This window comes from Phyllobates terribilis, unplaced genomic scaffold (genome assembly GCF_046119375.1).
Source record: "Phyllobates terribilis strain yellow unplaced genomic scaffold, ASM4611937v1 Scaffold_2__4_contigs__length_985480577, whole genome shotgun sequence".
NCBI lineage: Eukaryota > Metazoa > Chordata > Amphibia > Anura > Dendrobatidae > Phyllobates > Phyllobates terribilis.
In genome coordinates this window covers 512694261-512717087 of record NW_027362762.1, presented here as the reverse complement: position 1 = coordinate 512717087, position 22827 = coordinate 512694261, and the positions used below count along the sequence as shown (strand labels likewise).

General features: G+C 42.3%; 1 protein-coding gene across 1 annotated transcript in view; it reads left to right on the top strand.

Moving 5' to 3' along the window:
• The window catches only part of OSCP1 (organic solute carrier partner 1), a 36092-nt gene extending 13265 nt beyond the window's left edge, over positions 1-22827 (top strand). Inside the window, exons 2-10 of the mRNA XM_073665906.1 lie at positions 4867-5021; positions 5177-5344; positions 12443-12523; positions 13029-13132; positions 13744-13872; positions 14000-14069; positions 14786-14925; positions 17764-17827; positions 20732-22827. Of these exons, the coding sequence (XP_073522007.1) occupies positions 4867-5021; positions 5177-5344; positions 12443-12523; positions 13029-13132; positions 13744-13872; positions 14000-14069; positions 14786-14925; positions 17764-17827; positions 20732-20848 (1028 nt within the window). The 3' untranslated portion in view covers positions 20849-22827. The remainder of the gene's footprint in view (positions 1-4866; positions 5022-5176; positions 5345-12442; positions 12524-13028; positions 13133-13743; positions 13873-13999; positions 14070-14785; positions 14926-17763; positions 17828-20731) is intronic.

The following is a 22827-nucleotide window of genomic DNA, read 5'->3' as shown; positions in this document are numbered from 1 at the left end:
GGTTCGTCCTGCTCGACCCCCGTCTACTCCAGCTAACCTACCTTGCCTGCCGGCACCATGCTGGTCATATGCGGACGTCTTTGAGAAAAATGAGGCAGAGACACTACCACCTCATAGGCCGTATGATTGCCCCATTGACCTAATACCTGGTGCTTCACCTCCTCGCGGGCGAATTTACCCTTTGTCGCTGGCCGAGACCCGTGCTATGTCGGAGTACATAGAAGAGAATCTTCCTTGGGGATTTATCCAGAAATCCACCTCTCCGGCTGGAGCAGGATTCTTCTTCGTCAAAAAGAAAGACGTCTCTCTTCATCCATGTATCGACTATAGGGGCCTAAACCAGATTACCATAAAAAATAAGTACCCCCTGCCTCTCATCTCGGAGTTGTTTGACCGCCTATAAGGCGCAAAGATCTTCGCTAAGCTCGATCTTCGTGGGGCGTACAAACTGGTCCAGATACGCCAGGGAGACCAGTGGAAGACGGCATTCAACACTCGGGATGGTCACTACGAGTACCGCATGATGCCCTTCGGTCTCTGTAATGCTCCAGCCGTCTTCCAGGAGTTAGTGAACGACATCTTCCGAGATCTCCTGTAATTCCTGTGTGGTGGTGTACCTGGACGATATCTTGGTTTTCTCCCCTGATCTTCCCTCTCATCGGAGGGATGTTCGTCAGGTACTGCTGAGGTACTGGAAGAATCGCCTGTATGCAAAGTACGAGAAATGCCTCTTTGAGCAGACCTCCCTACCATTTTTGGGGTATATCATCTCTGAGACCGGACTGCCAATGGATCCCGAGAAGGTGTCTGCCGTCTTAAAGTGGCCCTGACCTGAGGGGTTGAAGGCTATTCAGCGGTTTCTGGGATTCGCTAACTATTACCGCCTCTTCATTCCACATTTCTCCTCCCGGACTGCTCCCATCTCTGCTCTCACCCGTAAAGGGGCAAATCCCAGGGAATGGACTACCGAGGCGCAAAGTTCCTTTGTCTCTCTTAAGCAAGCCTTCTCCTCCGCTCCAGTGCTACATCATGCAGATTGCAATAAACAGTTATTCCTGGAGGTTGATGCCCCTTCCTCCGGGGCCGGAGCAGTGCTCACCCAGAAATCCTCGTCCGGGCTAATGGTGACCTGCGGCTTCTCCAAACTCTTTTCTCCGTCCGAGCGCAATTATTCCATCTGAGATCAAGAATTGCTGGCCATCAAACCATCAAATTTAGCGCTGGAAGAGTGGCGCTACTTGCTTGAGGGGGCTCTGCACTCGGTGGTCATCTACACTGACAATAGAAACATCAGTTACTTGCAGACCGCCCAAAGACTAAATCCGCGTCAGGCCAGATGGTCTTTGTTCTTTGCTCGTTTCAGCTTCACTCTCCATTAGCGCCCTTCAGACAAGAATATTAAAGCTGACGCTCTATTCCGCTCTTTCCTGTCTACCGACCAAGAGGAGGAGCCTCTACACATCATTGACCCCTCCAGGATAATGACTGTTGCTCCGCTTGACCTGTCTCGTCTACCTACTGGTAAGACCTTTGTAGCGACTCAGGAACGGAAGAGGGTCTTACTCTGGGGTCATTTGTCCAAACTGGCTGATCATGCCGGCCAGAGGAAGATGCTTCTGCTCATTGCCCGACATTATTGGTGGCCCACCCTGCGCAAAGTTTTTGCGGATTTTGTCGTGGCTTTTTCCTCCTGTACCTGTAACAAGATACCTAGGCACCTCCCAGCTGGTCTTCTTCATCCTCACCCTGTGCCTTCTGCTCCTTGGCAACACATTGCTATGGACTTCAACACTGATCTTCCGGTATCTGCCAGTTCTACCGTCATATGGGTGGTTGCTGACCGCTTCTCCAAGATGGCTCACTTTATTCCTTTGCCTGGTCTTCCGTCCGCACCTGTGCTGACTAAGGACTTCATCCGTCACATCTTTAGTCTCCACAGCTTACCCCTCCACATTGTCTCGGACAGAGGAGTTCAGTTCACTTCTCGCTTCTGGAGAGCCACGTGCAAGCTGCTAGATGTCACTTTGGACTTTTCTTCGGCCTATCATCCTCAGTCCAATGGTCAGGTGGAACGTATTAATCAGATCCTTACCAGTTTTCTTCGGCACTTTGCCAACACTCCCCATAGCGATTGGGCAGAACTTCTGCCTTGGGCTGAGTTTTCTTATAAAAACCATGTGAGTGAGTCCTCTGCTAAGTCTCCGTTTTTTTGTGGTTTACGGTCAACACCCCCGAATTCCGTTTCCCGTCTCTTCTTCAGTGGACAATACTGCCGCAGAGTCTCTCGTCAGTGACTTTTCGGTGATTTCGGAAGACACTAGATCTGTGCTTCTTCAGTCCTCCGAGCGGATGAAGAAGCATGTTGATAAGAGTCATCTGGATCCACCTCTATTTAGTTCGGGAGACAAGGTCTGGCTTTCCTCCAAATATGTCCGTCTCAAGATACCATCATACAAGTTGGGCCCGCGGTTCATCGGTCCTTTCGAGATTCTGAACCAAATAAATCCAGTGGCGTACAAGCTGAAACTCCCTGCCTCCTTACTCATTCCCAGTTCCTTTCAAGTGTCTCTCCTCAAACCTGTTGTCCTTAATCCTTTCTCTGACGATCCAGGTACCACTCCAGCTCCAGTCTCCGCTGAAGATGTCTTTGAGATAGAGAACATTTTGGCCATCAAGAGGGTAAGAGGAACGACTTTCTTTCTTGTGGATTGGAAGGGGTTTGGTCTTGGGAGCCCAGGGAGAACATTCATGCTCCTCGTCTTTTAGAAAAATTTCTTGCGGGCGTAAAGGGGGGGGGGGGGTGGTACTGTAGCATCGGCGTCTCTGCCTCCAGCCGGGCAGAGACGCAGATCCCCCTCATCGCCGCGGTTCCCGTCCCGCATCCTCCGGCTCCCCTGCTGCATCTGCCCGGGGTGCGCGCACCACGTGCAGTTCCCTGGGCACTGTACTTAGGGCACGTGCGCTCCCTCCCTCTTAAAGGGGCTGCGCACGCCGTCCTAAAGAGTCCCTGGCAAATGGCCGGAGGACTGCCCTTCTATAAGGCACCTACTCCAAAATGGAGGTGCCTGTGCAAGGTTGTTGTTTGTGTGCTAACACTCTCTCCAGCTCTCAGGTTCCAGTGCTCGCCAGCCTGTCTATCAGCCGTGCCCGCCTGCTTGTCTAGCAGCTGTGCCCGCCTGCCTGTATAGCAGCTGTGCCCACCTGCCTGTCTAGCAGCCGTGCCCGCCAGCCTGTCTTATCTGCCGTGCCCGCCTGCTTGTCTACCCGCATCACCTGCCTGTCTATCAGCCGTGCTCATCTGCTGTGCCTGTCGGCCTCGGCCATCAGTCCCCTGGGAGTCGCCTGCTCTCACACAAGGTCGGTCCCAGAGTGGCACCTGGTTCACCTTCCTGGTCCCTCCTTGGTTCACGGAGTCGACTAAGCCGCCGTGTGGCCAGGGTCTGTCCGGGTAGGCACTTAGTTACGCCCCTCTGGTCCCTCCTTGTATCACAGCACAGAGGTTCCACCACCCGGACCCGTAACAAGGACTATGTGGTGCCTATAATACTTTATGGGGCCCATTATACTGTGGGGAGCCATACTGTGTTGAGCTCACCATACTTTGCTGGGATGGGTACAGTAGGGTCATCATCATGCGTGTGGAGGGTACTGTGGGGGTATCATACTGTGTTTGGGGGGCACTTTTGTTGGCATCATATTTTTATTATCTGTATTATTTATAATTCAAGTTTTTTTTTTATCCTTTGTGATTACATATTTAAATTAGGCCATTGGGCCATATGCTCTTGCATAACATATTATATTATTCCAGAAGGCCCCATATGTGATTATGTGTTTATTTTATTCTAAGATCTATTAATTAAAATGAACTTTTGTTCTTGGGAAAACCCCTTTAAAGTTTGTTTCCGTATGAAAAAGTTCATCATTAAATTAGATAAGGAAAAACATTTTTTTAATGGAGATCAAGGTTGGTCCACAACTTTGTCCAAGTTTTTTATTTTGGCCCTCTGTGTATTTGAGTTTGACATCCCTGGTGTATAGTTAGGCTAGTTGTCTTCTTTCATCAAAGCTACTTCTGTTTGTGATCTAGCTATTCTTCATCAATGTGCGAACAGGCAGTAAAAGCTGTTATTAGGACCTGTGGTCCTTCCATTAGCTATGGCTTTTTTACATTAAACCAGCCTGCATGATTTAGGCCCCCAAAACCATCACCAATCTATAATTCAGAACTTTTATCTTTGGGCAGATTCAGGACAACGGTGGAAAATCCCCACTTTGAACGCTGTATTCATCTTGCAGTAAGAAGTCCCAGGGGCGGAGTTCTTTTCCTGAACAGTCGCTGGCCGGTTTCCCCCTTAGCTTGACTGATCTACAGGCCACCTCCAGTGAATGCACACTGTATATGCGCAGGATGCTCCTGATTGTGGCTTGTAATGACGTACTTGGCGTGTGGGACGTCAGTGAAGCCAGAATGGAGCCAGAAACTTCACAGAGTGGCTTCACCCCATGACATCTTACTGCCTTTTTGAGAAAAATCATCAAATCATTTTATTCTGTTATGCCGAATCTGTCAGAAGATCATTGTTGTAACCTGTCACTGTCTTGGACAACATATTGATGGCCGTTCGGGGTCCTAGATGATAGTGACAGGTTCCCTTTAAATAACTACTAATGAATCCAAATTGTGTGCACATATAATAAATATGATGAACGAGCTATGGACATTTGTGTACTTTTTTGCCTTTTTATTTTACTGATTTGTACCTTTCTTCGAAACATGTGTTTTCTATGGTAATCTAGATAGAAAACGCAGCAGTATTATCACTTATTATTGGAAACACTTTATTCTTATTCTTTGTATTATAGTTATGAATGATATCATCACCACCATGTTTAACAAGAAGTTTATGGAAGAGCTATTTAAGCCTCAGGAGCTGTACTCCAAAAAGGCTCTCAGGACAGTATTCGACCGCCTCGCCCATGCCTCCATCATGAGGCTAAACCAAGCAAGTATGGACAAGGTAGGCGAAGATCAGGTCTGGGGGTGAGAGTCTTCAGTCTTTGAGCTATGTGGAAATTTCTGCTAACCTTCCCTAAACCTGGACAGCGAGCGTAAAATGTTCCGATCATGTGCTGTACAAGTCTAATCCGTTGTCTTCTGCTTTTATTCACACAGCTATATGATCTGATGACTATGGCTTTCAAGTACCAAGTCCTCTTGTGCCCTCGCCCCAAAGATATCTTGTTAGTTACTTTTAACCACATGGATGCTATCAAAGACTTCATCCGGGACTCTCCAAGCATTTTGAACCAAGTTGATGAGACTTTCCGGCAGCTTATTGATGTAAGATGGTATATCACAAGGGGTGGCGGAGGCTTAAAGTTGGGTACAGGTTGGATATCCCATACTTACATTGTAGGACGTTGTAGAACATCACCAGGACCCTTGCTCCTCCTGGACTTTGCTGTGAATGGAACACCAGCAGAGTGCCATCACTTATGGTGGGAAAACCACTGTAAAGCTTAATTAAAATGGGTTCTGTTAGTAGTTCCAGTATAGGCTGTGTTCACATTTCATTTTCACTGTAAGTATGTATGCACTTGGGAAATCTCCTGATATATGCTCTGAATGAGGAGGTCAAACCTAGGACATTATATGTCATACAGTATCATATATTCCTCATAGGCGCCAATGTTAAAAGTAAATCATGCAAAATGTTTTAGGTTTTTTTGCATTGGCCCAATGTATAAGAAAGTGCAGCCGACTAATTTGTAGTTAAAAAAATGCAGTTTAAAAAAAAAAAAAAAGGCATACTGACACATAGCAGAGACGATGTTTTGACCTCCGTGGGCTAAATGAGGGCCTTTGGATAAGTTTGGCATATGCACTGGAAGTCTACCTGGGGCATACAACATATGTAAAGATGAACCAGATGAACCAGAGTCTGTCAAGATATTCATGCTGTCCGATTCATGCTGCTCTCTACACACGTACGGCTCATCCACACGTCAAGTATTTTGAGTGCTATCATGAGTGTTTTTTACGAATAGCACTCATACCTATGAGGTGTCTGTGGGGCGGTTCACATCTGTGACTTTTTTTGTGGATTTGAGTGGTCCATGCAAAATCGAGGAGACATGTGTCATACTAAGTGTCAGATTGAACTCCACAATGAAAGTCTGTGGGTCCGTGAAAAAAAAAATTCGGACAAATCGCCATCCAAGTGCTGTCCATTTTTCATGGACTAATAGGAGAAGGTGGAGAAACATTTTTTTTTTTCAATTGGAGAAAAAAATAATGAAACACGAAACAAACGCTATTGAAAATGTGATCAAAAACATTGATGATACTCTGATCCTTTTGTCGCACGAGAAAATCACTGACTTATGCCTGAGTCGTCAGGGAGAGACCTGTCAGCTTAGAGGAGTGGGGAATGGTCATCTGAAAAACACAGTCCCCCCTTTTAGAGGAAAATGGACATAGCTGCAAGTCAGGGGTCGACAAAGTTGTTCAGAATCTAGGAGCCAGCCAAAAAATTTAGGAGCCAGAATTTTTTTTAAGCAAACTTGGTTTTTAATTTAACAAAAAAAACATTACAAACGTTATAAACAACATTTTACTTTTAAAGATAATAAATATTATATTTTGATATTTTAGATTTTAGGCAACATTCTAGTGTTTTTCACTTTGCTTTTTGTGGCCATGAACATGCCTTGTGATTTTAGAGCTGAAGTACCAGTGGTCCACAGCCTTGGCAGGATCAAACGCCTTCACAGATGGCCCATTCATGGTGATCATAAACAAGTCACTTAAACTTTCTTCTTGCATCCTTGATCTGAATTTATTTTTGACCATGTTCATCAAACTAAATCCTCTTTCACAACATGAGGTTGAGACAGGGAGCACCGCCACAATCGACAACAGGTTTCCCAGAACTGGAAATCTCTCGGTGTTGGAGAGTGCCAAATCCAGAAGCTCACACAGTTTCTTTCCTTTTCCAAGGACCTTAAACTCATACCACTCATTGAGGAGTGAGTGAATGCATTGGTCATCACTTTCAGGTGGAGATAGCTGTTTACGAAAATGATGACCCAATGCAGTAATCTCAACCACACCGTAGTCTTGCAATGTTGTTCCTGCTGGCCAGGCAAAGGTGTCAAACACTGCGGTGGATCTTTCAATATTTATATCACTTAGAAATCGCACTGTCAAGTATTTAACTGCATGATTAATTAAATTAGCTTTTTCCTGCTGAATTGATGCAGCTACAGTGTTGCTCAGTCCATGTAGCTGTACATTTTGAAACAGTCCTTGAAGAGATGTTCCTGAGACAAATCTGGCCTCATGTTGTTTTGGTGCATCTCTAAGTGAATTGATTGTTGAAATTGTGCTTTTCACATGCAACTCAATTGTGCTTAAAAAAAGCTCTTCCCTTTGAAATATAAGTGACAAGTTTTTAAGAATTTCCAGATAGTCCAGTAGAAAATGGAGCATGTGAACAAATTTAAAATCTGTGAGCTTTCTCAGTAAACCATGGGCAGCTGCAGAGGCACTGTCTTTTTCCGCAGCCACACTTTCTAGGTGGATTGTCACGCATTTCCAGTCTTTGACAAGTGCAGACAGAGCACCGACTTTGCTTGCTACCCATCTGACATTATGCAAGTATTGGAATTTCAGAATTGTAAGCTGCAGGTTTTCTGCTACTTGCTTCAGCTGTCGCATTCTCTTAGGTGAGTATTGATAAAATTGGTAGAGTTTCATTAAAATAGAGTCAAAATCATCAATTAATTTAGCTTGTTTTACTGAACTTAATACACTTAAGTTCAATCGGTGTGCAACACAGTGAATGCCAATTAAATGACTGATGTTTTGGCGTATTTTCTGCACCAAGCCATTTTCGGTCCCAATCATGCTGGCAGCACCATCTGTACCAATGGCAATCAAGTGACTTGAAGAAAGCCAGCCTACAAGACCAAGTGTTCTAAGTTCTTCTGTGAGCGCTTCTAAATATCCATCTGCAGTAGCCATTTCAAGAGGAGAAACAGAAAGAAATACTTCTTTGACCCTGTTGTCCTTGATGTACCTGACATACAGAATCAGTTGTTCAACCCCTGCTTTGTCAGTTGAGCCATCTAGCATCAAGCTGACATATTTTGCCTCTTTGAGCTCACTGATTAGGTTTTTCCTGATTATTTCTGCAATATGGGAAATGAATTCTTTGCATCTTTTATCGTTTGCATATTCCTGTCGCACAGCACTCCCTAATTTCTCCGTCAACTCTAGCAACCCTTCAAAATCTGTGAAAGGTCTGTTGTTTTTGGCAATATAATAGGCCACATTAAATAGAATGGTCATATGTTTAAAAATGTCTTCATCCATTTTCCTTATACAAGCAGCCAATGGAGTAGCTTCTGGAGCCAACGCTGCATGTTTAGCCTCCGCACAATTTAGATGCTGGAGAGACTTTGCTGCTTTTTGAAGGTTTCAAGTTTAAAGGGTCCTGAAAATCCTTTTACGATCCTAGATGCTTGGTCAGCAATGCCAGGGAAGGAAGCACAAATCTCGCATATAGCTATACCAGTTGTATGGTCAAATTTAAGCCATGCGAGTTCTTTACACCACTCTTGCCTAAATCTCCTGGGTCCAGCAGTTTGACAACGGCTTGTTGATGGGGACTCCTCTGCTGGTGGGTCAACTCTTGTTTCTTCAGTTACCTGTTGCCCGGCACTTTCTACCTGTTGCACTGCGCTTTCAAGAGAGGTCTTTGTAAAGAACTGTGTCATTTTCAGTTGCTTTTCATTTTCTGGTATTCTCTCTGTTGCTCTGCGCTTCATTTTTTTCCTGAACCCAGAAAAGAAAAAAAAATGTGCACTTTGCTCTGCTATGCCAATTATAACTTACACATGATCTCTTTACCCTTCTTTGTCCGAGTGGACGAGGCAGTACTCCGGCTTCGTTCTCCCGGCAGCACCCGACTTTGTTCTTCCAGCAGCACTCCGCAGTCCGCCATATAGTACCCATATAATAATGGGATACACTGTGAATATACTGCCATATAGTAACCATATAATTACAGCATATACTGTGTATATACTGCTATACCCTACTTACAAAAAGATTTAGCAATGTAGGAAACTCCATTCAGTGGTGGTCCAGCAGGATAGGGTCTCTCAGCACTTCTAGAGAAGATTAAAAATCAATCTGCCTTATTATCCATATATTTTATTTTCTAACCATAAGAAGTTTCAAATCCTTTTTTGTAGGAACAACACTTTTCTAAATCAATGAAACAACATACTCACCTTAAATGTTTTTTGGAGGGAAAAGTAAAGATAAATTGTTGTTCCGTTTTTTTCTTGACATTTTTTTTAAAATTTTTACGAATGCTTTAAAAATTGCTTTTTAAAAAAAAATAAATAGATGTCATTACATTTATAAATTTTTTATATTCTCAGTTTTTTTCTCAGAAAAATCAAAGAAACTAATTTTTTGAAAAAAATGCCTGTTCCGTTTTTTTGTTGACAAACTGTACATATAGACCCCCTCACACACGGCGTCTCCCCGGGGAGCACGGCCTTTGTATGTACTTACACAGGTAGCGGGAGATGAGAACGGGCCCCCGGCCACAGCGATCCTTCCCCCGTAACCCAACTCTCCCTGTCCAGTCCCGGAGCATAAGGGGGGCGGAGCAAAGTGGAGAAGGCGGCCTGAGCGATACTGTCCCTGCTTCCTCCGATTGGATGACTCCGTGCAGGAGGTGGGATTGGACTGAGAGTATTTTTTTTTCTTCTCAACTCCTCAACTCCTCAAGCACCAGGCAACATTTTCTAGGCGCCACTGGCGACCAGGCGCCTGGGTTTGTCGAGCCCTGGCTGCAAGTGACCTGGCCTGATGACAGGTTGCCTTTTCTTCGTGAACAGACTCACTTCTCAATAAAAATGTAGCATATCATATGGATATATAGTTACAGTACCTACTGCGCTCCTTTTTATTTCTTCTCTCCCGGATTCATTGACTCTCTACTGCATTTATCTACAATGGCCGCCATCTTTTAAGTCTACTTTATGCACCCAGTGCTTTGGCAGTCTAAGCCACTTCTCCTTGCTCTCAAATTGACCCTTTCTGCTAGGTTTAGCCGGTGTCGATAAGTGCAGATGGCACTGGAAAACTGCAAATCAAGACTAAACATAAGAACGCCAGGTAGTTTATCAACAATTTAGTTTTTTCTGCTTTTTTCCCTCCCCTTCTTCCAACAGTGATAATTTTTTAAATTTTTTTGTCCACATAGCCGTCTGAGGACTTGTTAGTAGCGGGTCAAGCTGTAGTTTTGAATGACATCATTCACATTCTCATATAATATACTGAGAAACAGAAGAAAATTCAAAATGGATTGATTCGATTAAGTGACCTTGTAACCTGGTCGTTGTGATTACGGCAATGCCAAATTTATATAGGGTTTTTTTTCCGCATATTTAACTACTTTTAAAAACGCCACAACTTACTTATTTTCTAGTTTTTAAATGTATCTTTATTTATTGGAAATATAAGCGAGAATAAGTAATACAATCACAAGGTAGTAACCGTGCCGAGCTACAAAAACAATCAGAGATAAAAGCTATAACAATAAAATGATTATCTTCTCACTGGGATCCTAAAAGCAATACGAGGTAACGACAGAAAATTATATGTTAGGAAACAGGGTGTGAAATTCCATAACCATAATCCCACAGACCGAGTAGAATTAAATAGTCAAAGGAGTAAACGAAGAAGAAGAAGGAAAAAAGAGAAAGCAGAAGATGCTTGAGGAAAAGAGGGAGGAGAGCAGATGGTGAAGGGTGTTCAAAGATGCCGCCCAATAATTACGGGCTCGAGAAGTCAGCAGAGGATATAAGTTGCAGCCAATAAAACCAGGTTTTGTGGAAACGTTCATAGGAATTATTGATCGTTGAGGTGAGTCCCTCCATTAATATCACCTCATTCATTTTAGAAAACCAGAGGAGATTGTCGGAGCGGTATCTTTTTTCCAGAGCAGAGGGATGCACAATCTTTCAGTCACGATTAAGTGTTTCAATATCAAATGCCTGTATATTTTTAAGGGGATGTCACCGTGATGGAGAAGGACGAGAGCCGGATATAGGTCAGAAATGAGATCTGTGATTTTACATATCACTAGTTGTACTTTTTCCCATAAAGGGGAGAGAAGCCTGCAGGACCAAAAAATATGTAACCGATTGCCCTCCCCCTCCTCACATCTCCAACATATGGGACTGGGAGTATAGGCAAGTCAGGACCCTACGCTACTGAGATACCAATTTATAGCCAGCCTCATGAAAGCAACAGCAGATGGATGATTTATATGTTATGGTAGTGAAAATACGCCTCCTCTGATCCTTTGACCGAGAAAGACACAAATTGCCCTCCCATTGGGTTTGAAAATAGGTATAGGTGATGGATCAGGAGGTTCGATCAGCAAGGAGTAATGTCAGAAGTTTTTGAAGAAAAAATGTAATTTGTGATGCCCCTATTTTTGAAGATTTTTTTTTCTTTTTATCCTTTCAGCAGTATGAGGGCTTTTTTTTTTCTTGCAGGGTGACTTGTAGTGTTTACTCAAACATTTTGGGGGTACATATGACACTTTGCCCTTTTTTGTAGCAAAAGTGAGATAACCCCCCCCCCCCCCCTTCCCTTCCCAAAAAAATCTGCCTTTTTTTTCTTTTCTCTCTATGGCATTTCTCATATGAATTTAATAGTTTTATGCTTTAAAGATATTACTTTTACAGAAGTGCAATAGCAAATATGCCCACACTTAGGTTTTGCAGCATATTGTCAAATTACCGACCTCCTATGAACCCCAGCCACAGGATTTCTTAGGGCTCATTGCGACGTCCGTAGATCTCCGTCTAGTCACGGACGGCAATGCATGGACTGGCCATGGATCTCTCGACCAGAGCATGAGAACCTCATAGAAATATATGAAGCTGTCATGCTGCAGTCGGGAGACCCACAGCCAGTCTGCATTGCGGTCTGCGATTGTCCCAAGATCTACAGAGGTCTGCACGAGCCCTTAGGAATGGAAAATGGCCATGGAAACGACAGCAGCACCCTGATATCAAGTTAATGCTTTCCTCAGATGGAACCACTTCAGTGCTGCAGTCAGTGATTTGACAGCACCATCTAAGAGAGCAAACCGCATTGGACAAACTTAGCGCTAATCACTGCTGATAGATGCGTATACCAGCAGTTTGACACAGCCGGCACCTAGTAGCATGCCTACTCCATAAACATGCACACTCCATGATATATGTATGGTGGATGTTGGGAAAAGAGTAATATAACTCCTGCATGCAAGGCATTATATTATGGTGATATTTTGTGGGTTCCATAGTTTACATTACTTACTCTGCTTATGTAAGGTCTTTAGTCCCACATTTGTTATTCTAGATGTATAACTGCCTTCCTGCTGGTGAGTTTCAGCTGATTCGGCAAACCTTGCTGATCTTCTTCCAGGACATGCATATCAGGGTAAGTATACATGTTGAGCCTTTGCTGTGGGGTTTGATGGTCATTTCTACTGTCATTTAGTCTTGGGCACAAAAATAGAGTTCTACTGTATATTTGATTTTACTGTATAAGTCTCTGTTCCCATCAGCATCTCCAATCCCATTGTTCTGCTTTGTTATAGGACCAGCACAACAAAGTGCCAGATCCATCTCAAAGCTAATAGCAATGGCATCCAATGTACTGTAACAGAGTCCATTGAGTTTTCACTATGGTCTCTGTCATTTTACCAGAGCAAATAGCACAGCATCATTTGCGGGTTTTTTTTATTAGTTTTGGCCGGATCGGTAACAGAGACCTCTAACACTGATATGAATAAAGCCATATATAATGGTAACCATCATAATGTGTTTCACAAAACTTAAAGATTCGTTTTTATACAATTGCCTAGATCAAAAGGTAATTTTGTATGTTGTGATTTGTGTATTTTACGATTTTTTTTTTAATTTCATTGTGATTTATATTGTAGGTTTCTATTTTCTTAAAAGACAAAGTCCAAAACTCTAATGGACGTTTTGTTCTTCCAACATCTGGTTCTGTTCCTTGGGGCACTGAGGTACCTGGACTCATCAGGTGAGCACAGACTTGTATTTTCCATTATTTTTTTCTTTGGTTATTATTGCCAAGAAAAGTCACATCTGCCCCTTTAATTTCCCTGTAGTGGCCCCGAAAGTATAGTTGACCACAATATAAGTGTATAGGACTTTTTCTGGAGATCAAGAGTGGAGGACTTCCCCACTATGATGTCCATATGCTTAAGTAGGGCTGATGGATAGAGGTTTTTGTTGTGAGACAGACCATATATGAAAAGTTGAACAATAAAATAATTGTCCCATGAGCATCATTTATCTCGAATACACAGGATAGTTGATAATACATTGAGGGACTGTTGGGAACCACACTGAGCCGGAGTACAGAGGTCCCGTGTGACCACTTCTGCATTCAGTCTATGGGACCTGTCATGGCACATGCATTACTGCTTCCATAGAAATGAATGAAGTAATTGTCACACATACAGGTTACAGTTTCATTCACATAGGGACATGGGACTCCTGTTCTTCTGATGTATGGAGGTCTCCAGCGGCCATACATTATCACTGGTGAATGTTGTTCCTGGGATAACCCTTTAAGAATTTAACTTATTACTTCCAGCTTTCATTTATCTGTCGTTTTGCTGACTCTAGGATATTCAGCTTTAAAGGCGAGGAGGTGAAGAGAGTGGAGTTTCAGAATGGTGGAAGTTATGTCAGTCCACTGCGGGAAGGGTCTTATGATCTTTTCGGTGACCGAGTTCTCAAACTAGGAACAAATATGTAAGTATCTACTTGCATAGCTGCTGTAATTTTAGTGTAATTGGTAGAAAATAAGAAACAATAATGTGAAAGAAACCATTAAATACAAGTTGTGTAAAATCAAGTTTAATCTTGTATGTGTTGACAGGTACAGCATAAGCCGCTCTGTGGAGACTCACATGTCGGGGACCTTAAAAAGCTCGGCATCCCACACCAAGGTAAAATCATGTATGGAAGCTTTAACACAACATGACCGATTTGATCAGTCTGCAGTATATGCCCTAAATCAGGGGTGCAGAAACTTTTTGGTTTTGAGGGCCACATTGTCAGGTAGAATCAACCCCATGGGCCGGTGTATTACCAAAGGATTACCTTCTGAGACATTTACTACATATTGAAAGTATGTGCCATAAATATCTAACAGGTGCTGGTTCCGCGTATAGGGCTCCCACACATCAGGAAATCATCGGGTACTCTTCTCTTCATTGTAGCCAGATACTGAAATAGTTGAGCGTTTCCCTTCTCCCATAAACTACAATGAATATAGCAGCATTCATGCTTGGCCACTTCTTCACCTCATCTACTCCTTTCTGTGCTGTAAGAAGTCAGGACTCGGCCATTCTGCCAACACATGGCGGCCCAGAAGTGACCATACAGCACACCATTCATAATTGCCCATTCTTTTGGTGCGATGCACCGCTGTTTTACTCCATGACATGGATAATACATGCGACCAGACACTATGCAGATGGTTAAGGGCCACACAGAACGATATCGCGGGCTGCAGGTTGTGCACCCCTGCCTTAAATCATGCAAAACTAAACAGTCATTTTATGTTTTCTAAGAAAAAAAACTAAATAATCTCAGACGCTACAAAAAACAGCAATATCATATCTCTGCTTGTAAGTAAATATCTTAATTTGGTCTCCATTAGGAGAATGTAGTACCAAATCCTCTGGCTAAAGAAGAACTGAATCTCCTTGCCCAGCTCCTAGGTGGCTTGGAGCTAAAGAAGCCCTCTAGTTCGGACCACAGTTTCCGACTTAACTTATTCGTGAATGATGAGGAAGAAGAGTAAGTGGAATCGCCAACCTGCAGGTCAACATTTGTACTCCATTACCATGAACTCTGCAGTACCAGTGGGGCAGATGTTGAGGTGGAAGATGGTATATGATGAGAGCCGGTCTGCATATTTAACTACACAGATATACAATCTTTCTGTAGTCAAACCTCATGACTGGTCTACCTTACCTGCCATCCTGGCAAGGACCAGTATTCAGAACTGTCATAATTGTTGACCGAATGTTAAAGGGGTTGTTTCATCCAAATTCTTCAGGAGCACGTCGTTTCCCAGCCTTTCGTCCTCCTGATCACCGAGGTGCGGGCATGCCTGCTTGATTGATATCTCTGGTCAGCATCATCATTACACTGCTGACCTGAGCTGTATGTGCTCTGATGTTTCTATGATGTTTTGCAGCATCAGAAGCTGGGCAAGATCACACGCGTGCTCCACCAATTTTGGCCTGTCTCAGAATAGACCTTTGGCCACTGCTACTAGACAGCAGTGGTGGCCAGTCCCCATTGACAACCAGCAGTAAACAAAATGTAAAGATACAGTTATATGAAAAAGTTTGGGCACCCCTATTAATCTTAAGCTTAATGTTTTATAAAAATTGGTGTTTTTGCAACAGCTATTTCAGTTTGATATATGTAATAACTGTTGGACACAGTAATGTTTCTGCCTTGAAATTAGGTTTATTGTACTAACAGAAAATGTGCAATCTGCATTCAAACAAAATTTGACAGGTGCATAAGTATGGGCACCTCACCAGAAAAGTGACATTAATATTTAGTACATCCTCCTTTTGCAAAAATAACAGGCTCTAGTCGCTTCCTGTAGCTTTTAATGAGTTCCTGGATCCTGGATGAAGGTATTTTTGACCATTCCTCTTTACAAAATAATTACAGTTCAGTTAAGTTTGATGGTCGCCGAGCATGGACAGCCCTCTTCAAATGATCCCACAGATGTTCAATGATATTCAGGTCTGGGGACTGGGATGGCCATTCCAGAACATTGTAATTGTTCCTCTGCATGAATGCCTGAGTAGATTTGGAGCGGTGTTTTGGATCATTGTCTTGCTGAAAGATCCATCCCCTGCGTAACTTCAACTTTATCACTGATTCTTGAACATTATTGTCAAGAATCTGCTGATACTGAGTGGAATCCATGCGTCCCTCAACTTTAACAAGATTCCCGGTGCCGGCATTGGCCACACAGCCCCAAAGCATGATGGAACCTCCACCAAATTTTACTGTGGGTAGCAAGTGTTTTTCTTGGAATGCTGTGTTTTTTTGCCACCATGCATAACGTCTTTTTGTATGACCAAACTACTCAATCTTGGTTTCATCAGTCCACAGGACCTTCTTCTTAAAAGAAATTGGCTTCTCCAAATGTGCTTTTGCATACCTCAGCCGACTCTGTTTGTGGCGTGCTTGCAGAAACGGCTTCTTTCGCATCACTCTCCCATACAGCTTCTCCTTGTGCAAAGTGCGTTGTATAGTTGACCGATGCACAGTGACACCATCTGCAGCAAGTTGATGCTGCAGCTCTCTGGAGGTGGTCTGAGGATTGTCCTTGACTGATCTCACCATTCTTCTTCTCTGCCTTTCTGATGTTTTTCTTGGCCTGCCACTTCTGGCCTTAACAAGAACTGTCCCTGTGTTCTTCCTTTTCCTTACTATGTTCCTCACAGTGGAAACTGACAGGTTAAATCTCTGAGACAGCTTTTTGTATCCTTCCCCTGAACAACTATGTTGAATAATCTTTGTTTTCAGATCATTTGACAGTTGTTTTGAGGAGCCCATGATGTCACTCTTCAGAGGAGATTCAAACAGGAGAACAACTTGCAAGTGGCCACTTTAAGTAGCTTTTCTCATGATTGCATACACCTGGCTATGAAGTTCAAAGGTCAATGAGGTTACAAAACCAAAAAAAGTGCTTTAGTAAGTCAGTAAAAAGTAGGTAGGAGTATTTAAAACAAGAAAATGATAAGGGTGCCCATACTTATGCACCTGTCAAATTTTGTTTGAATGCAGATTGCACATTTTCTGTTAGTACAATAAACCTCATTTCAAGGCAGAAACATTACTGTGTCCAACAGTTATTACATATATCAAACTGAAATAGCTGTTGCAAAAACACTAATTTTAAGAAAACATTAAGCTTAAGATTAATAGGAGTGCCCAAACTTTTTCATATAACTGTATCTGGAGAACAGAGCCAAATTTTATTAATTTCCATGTTGCTTGTTATTAGAAGCACTTTTCTCAATTTTAATCTAAGATGATGGGAAATAACCCTTTGAAGGAAATCTGTCACTAGGTTTTTACCATTTAATCTGAAAGCAGCATAATGTAAAGACAGAGACCCCGATCCCAGTGATTTGTCACTTACTGGGCAGCTTGCTGTAGTTTTGATAATACCATTGTTTTATCAGCAGAAGATTATCATTAGAGGAATAGAAAATTAGCTACCATGTAGTCCTCCATATTCATGTGCTCTGTATAACCCCGTCCCATCATTGATTGCCCACTTTCTGCCTATACACAGTATATACAGAAAGCTATCAGTGGTGTGGGTGGGGTTATACAGAGCTCAGCATTCAGAGAACTGCTAGATCTGCAGCAGATAAACAATGATTTTATCAAAACCGCCGCCGAGTAAGTGACACGTCGCTGAAACCAGGGTCTCTGCCTCTACATCATGCTCCTCTCAGAAGTGACTGTAAGAATAGAACATAAGAACATCAAGCTAGGACATCTTCAATTTGTACACAGTTATGAAATTTTATGTTTAGATTTTATCATTGCCAATACATGATAACAAATGTATTTATTTTCTTTCACAATAAGACAAGCGGCGCTTACAAGGCCTGAAGAGCTTTCTTATAAAGTTATCAACATTCAAGCCAGCGAAGTAAGTAAAGTGTTAATTTTCCCATCCTGCATTGAAATGACTGTATTTGCCTCTGGAGAACCAGGTGTGTTCCCAAGATGGCGTCTGCTTATTCCTATACAGCGAGCGGCGTCGCCCGCAGACCTGTCATTTTGTGTATGTCAAATATTTACAGACAATATTTTCATTATTACAGCATTCAAATATCAGAAATGCCATAAAGTGAAAAATATGCTAAACATCAATGTAATAATCAGAATGGAAGGTACATAGCAGTGTTAGGGCATAGGGTGCAGTGCCAAGAAGGGGGCACAAGGGTGCAGTGGGAAATCGGTGGAACTGAAGGTAAAGTGAGGTTTGGTCTCTAGGGTGATATTGACGTTTGACCCCCTGTAATGTAAAAATGGGGAAGGACAGGAGAAATGTAAGCCTTTGATCAGCTCAGACTTGCACTACAGTATGCAGTCAAGAATGTAATTCATCTAAAGGGAATATTTCACTTTTATTTTTCAGTCAGTACAAAGAGATAGTGATACATATTCCTTTATTTTAATCCATTTGTATGTTCTATGTTTTCTTGTGAATTTCTATTTTCTATTCATGAATATAGGGCAGCCATCTTGCCGGAGATGCTGTTGACAACCATCACCTATTGGGGCTGATGAATTCTAGGTTATCGATATACAGTTATGTCCAAAAGTGTTGGCACCCTTGAAATTGATCCAGAAAATGAAGTATTTCACCCAGAAAATTATTGCAATTACACAAGTTTTATTTTACACATGTATAGAGAAAAAAAGGAAAATTGAACATCATTTGACACAAAACCCCCAAAATGGGCCGGACAAAATTGTTGGCACCGTTCCAAAATTGTAGGTAAACCACGTTGTTTCAAGCATGTGATGCTCGTTCAAACTCACCTGTCGCAAGTAACAGGTGTGGGCAATATGAAAATCACACCTGAAACCAGATAAAAAGGGGAGAAGTTGACTCAATCATTGCATTGTGTGTGTGTGTGTGTGTGTGTCACACTAAGTATGGAGAACAAAAAGAGAAGAAAACTGTCTGAGGAGTTGAGAACCAAAATTGTTGAACAATATCAACAATCTCAAGGTTACAAGTCCATCTCCAGAGATCTTGATGTTCCTTTCTACACTGTTTGCAACATAATCAAGAAGTTTACGACCCATGGCACTGTAGCTAATCTCCCTGGACGTGGACAACAGAGAAAAATAGATGGTGGCTAAGCAGCCCCAATCAAGTTCCAAAGAAATTCAAACTGTTCTGCAGGCTTGAGGTGCATCAATTGTCAGCGCAAACTATCCATCTACATTTGATTAAAATTAAACTCTATGGCAGAGACGCAGGAGGACCCTACTGCTGACACAGAGACATACAAAAGCTAGACTGCAGTTTGCCAAGATGTACGTGAGTATGCCAAAATCCTTCTGGGAAAGCATCTTGTGGACAGATGAGACCAAGATAGAGCTGTTTTTGTAAAGCACATCATTCGACTGTTTACTGAAAATGGAATGAGGCCCACAAAGAAGAACACTGTACCTACAGTCAAATATGGTGGAGGTTCAAAAATGTTTTTGGGTTGTTTTGCTGGCTCTGGCACTGGGTGCCTTGACTGTGTGCAAGGCATCATGAAATTTTAAGATTACCGAAGGATATTGGGTCGCAATGTGGTGCCCAGTGTCAGAAAGCTGGGTTTGCGTCCTAGGTCACGGGTGTTCCAGCAGGACATTGACCCCAAACATACTTCTAGAAGCACCAAGAAATGGATGGAAACAAAGCGCTGGAGAGTTCTGAAGTGGCCAGCAATGAGTCCGGATCTCAATCTCATTGAATACACGTGGAGAGATCTTAAAATTGCTGTTGGGAGAAGGCATCCTTCAAATATGAGAGACCTGGAGCAGTTTGCAAAAGAAGAGTGCTCCAAAATTCCAGTTGAGAGGTGTAAGAAGCTTGTTGATGGTTATAGGAAGCCATTGATTGCAGTTATTTATTCCAAAGGGTGTGCAACCAAATATTAAGCTGAGGGAGCCAACAATTTCGTCCCACCCATTTTTGGGGTTTTGTGTAAAATTATGTCCAATTTGCCTATCTTTCTCTGTTTTTTGTGGTGTTCCAATACACAAAGGATATAAACATGTAAATTACAAAACACGTGTGATTGCAATCATTTTAAAGGCGGAATACTTTGATTCAGAAAACTATTTCAAGGGTGCCAAGACTTTTGGCCATGGCTGTATAGATGTTAATCCTTTCTGGGATGATAATAAGAGAACTGCTGAGTAGTGTATCCTTACAGAACAGGAAATGTCAGTTGATTATTAAGTTTAGTGTTGAGCGTGAAGACTGCAAGATTTTTGGATATTTTTAAAACTGATCTTTCATCAGATTTCACAATATAAACGACATTCATTATGACTTTTATCTCAAGGACTTGATGAGGCTGGTGTACTTACTATGAAAATCTGTGTAAAAATTGCTCTATAATCCTGATAATAAAATACAAACGCCCAACTAAACTGTGAGTAAGCTCATGAGTCCAAGTGTATTCAATCTCTTCCCACCCACCCAGCCTGAGTGACAGCTGCAGCTTGCACTGAGCAGTCTGGGACTTACGAATTTGGAGGGGCACTGATGAGCTATCAGTGAGGCGTGATGAGTGGAGATTTGAGTTTCAAAGTAAGTCTACAAATCTCATCAGGTCTGAGATCTATCTAATAATGTATACAGTTTATTACTGTTTAAAAAAAATTGGCTTATAATTCAAGTATAAATTCTGTTGAATGTAGGTAAAAGCTGCATCTTGGTTTTCGGACAGTGAATGACTCAGTATGCCTTTTCAGAGGTACTGTACAACTGCGTGATAAACTAAAAAGTTTTCTTTTTTATTTCTAATCTATTTTTTAGGACCAGGATAGAAATAAGGAACTTTCTCGAATAATGGGCGAGTTTCAATCAGAAGAGACCCATGTGCAGAGTACTAGCAAAGGGGAGGATCTTCTAGCGCTAATGGATGGACTGTGACACTATATGACGTCTCTTTAGTTTAGATGTGCATAGCCAGGGGCTGAGATGGTGGTTTGCCACCACGTACCAGCTGAAACATGTCACTCATACTGAATCAGACGAGCAGCTTGGACGAGTGGCAGGTCACTTTTATAGTCCATATTTGTAATATTGATGTGTATATATGTATGTCTGAATATAGTCTACCTATATACAGGATGCTTGTCCTTTCTTACGATTTACCGTTGCGAGATCTGTACCGATGTCTTTACATGTTCTTGAGTCATATGTATAGTGAGGATAAAATGGACTCCTTTTAGGTTAGTCTTTTGTGTAATATGTTCAATATGTCCAAGGAAAAAATCTTGGAACCTGCATACACGCCAGACTATGCCCTCCATACTTTATATATTTGCAATGTTACTGATTTTAGTAAAATGGGACTAAGGATGTATGTGTTGTAAGTGTGCTGTTAAGACTACAAAAGCTGTGAGGAGTTTTCAACCAAAGAAAAGTAACACTATGATCTCCATATTTCTTTTGGTCTACTGTTAAGGAACTTGTATAATGAGAAGGTCACTGAAGGTTAGGAAGAAGTGTCTTTCATCCAGTTGTGGCCTTCAATGTTCTTTGTAACATGGCTGTTCATTAAGCAGGCCCCTCTGGTGTCTGGCTAATCATGAGAGTTGTTCTTGCTGCTTATTCCCAGTGATCAGCTGTTAAAGGGTCGCTTTCTCTAAGGCTATGTGCCCACGATGCAGAAATGCTGCGCATTTTTTCTGCATCTCCCTGGCAGGAAACACACGTGTTTTTCCCGCCAGGTAGAAGCGTTTGTCAAGCGTCTTCACATGCATTTCTGCATGCGGGTTATCAAGCGCTTTTCCAAGCGATTTTAGCATCACTTGGAAAGTGCTTGACAACTTGGTCACACTATATAAATCCATGCAACCGGCATGGATTTATATAGTGTGACCAAGTAATAGTTAAAAAAAAGACTAAAAATGGTAAAAAAAAAACACATTATACTCACCTTCTGATGGCCCGCGGTCAAATTCCAAATATACGCGGTTTAATAGTCAACATGTTTCGAAATATACAGCTTCTTCATCAGGACAAACCACAGTGATCAACTTTTTGGGCGTATGCCACAGAACTGTTCTAGTTTGCTTTTTATCCTCTATGCTGCTAGCTGGTCAAAACATGGCCAAGTCATAGAGGGGAAAAAGAGAAGGTCACAGCTGCAGCCTGGCTCACAATGCTCTCCTCTCCCAAGACATTATTTGTCTTTTGTTACCACGCTGAGACCATTGCAGTCGCTAATTCCCTTCCTGCTGTTGGAGTTACAGGCGATAGATACACTGTGTTGCTTTTCTCCAGCACTGTGGCTCTTCTCTGTTCCAATAGCAAGAAGGGATGTGGGAGCTGTGGAGATCTCATCATGGTCACGTGAGGCAAATCTGATCTTGGGAGAGAACATGGATCTAGGCTACAATTGTGACCTTTTCTGTGCGCAATTTCTTTTTCCCCTCTGACATGGCCATGTGTGATGTCAACGTCTTTTAATTGGCCAGGGTCATACAGGGGGGGAAAAAGCAAACATCCACAGAGCAGTTCTGAGGTATACGCCCAGTAAGTTAAAAAGAAATTGTGCCTATTGGGGGCTCTTTATTTCCATGGGGCATAACTTTGGAAAGAAGAGGCACAGAAAATAATACAAAACTGTTGCAGAATTGGTGGCACAGCACCAATTAGAGGAGGTACTCAGTTTAAGATGAAAAATCCAGTGTAAGGTCATCTTTAAAGGAACTTTGTGATAGTCCCAGACCCTCATTTATGTCATTGGTAGGTGTTTTTAATGGGATGTTAGAATAAATATCTTTAAATAGTGTCCAGAAAAACAAAAAATAGACTGATTAAATTGAGAAATATATGAAATACTGTACATGAATTTGATGTTTTACTGAATTGACAGACAATAAATACTCAAATGGTCTGTT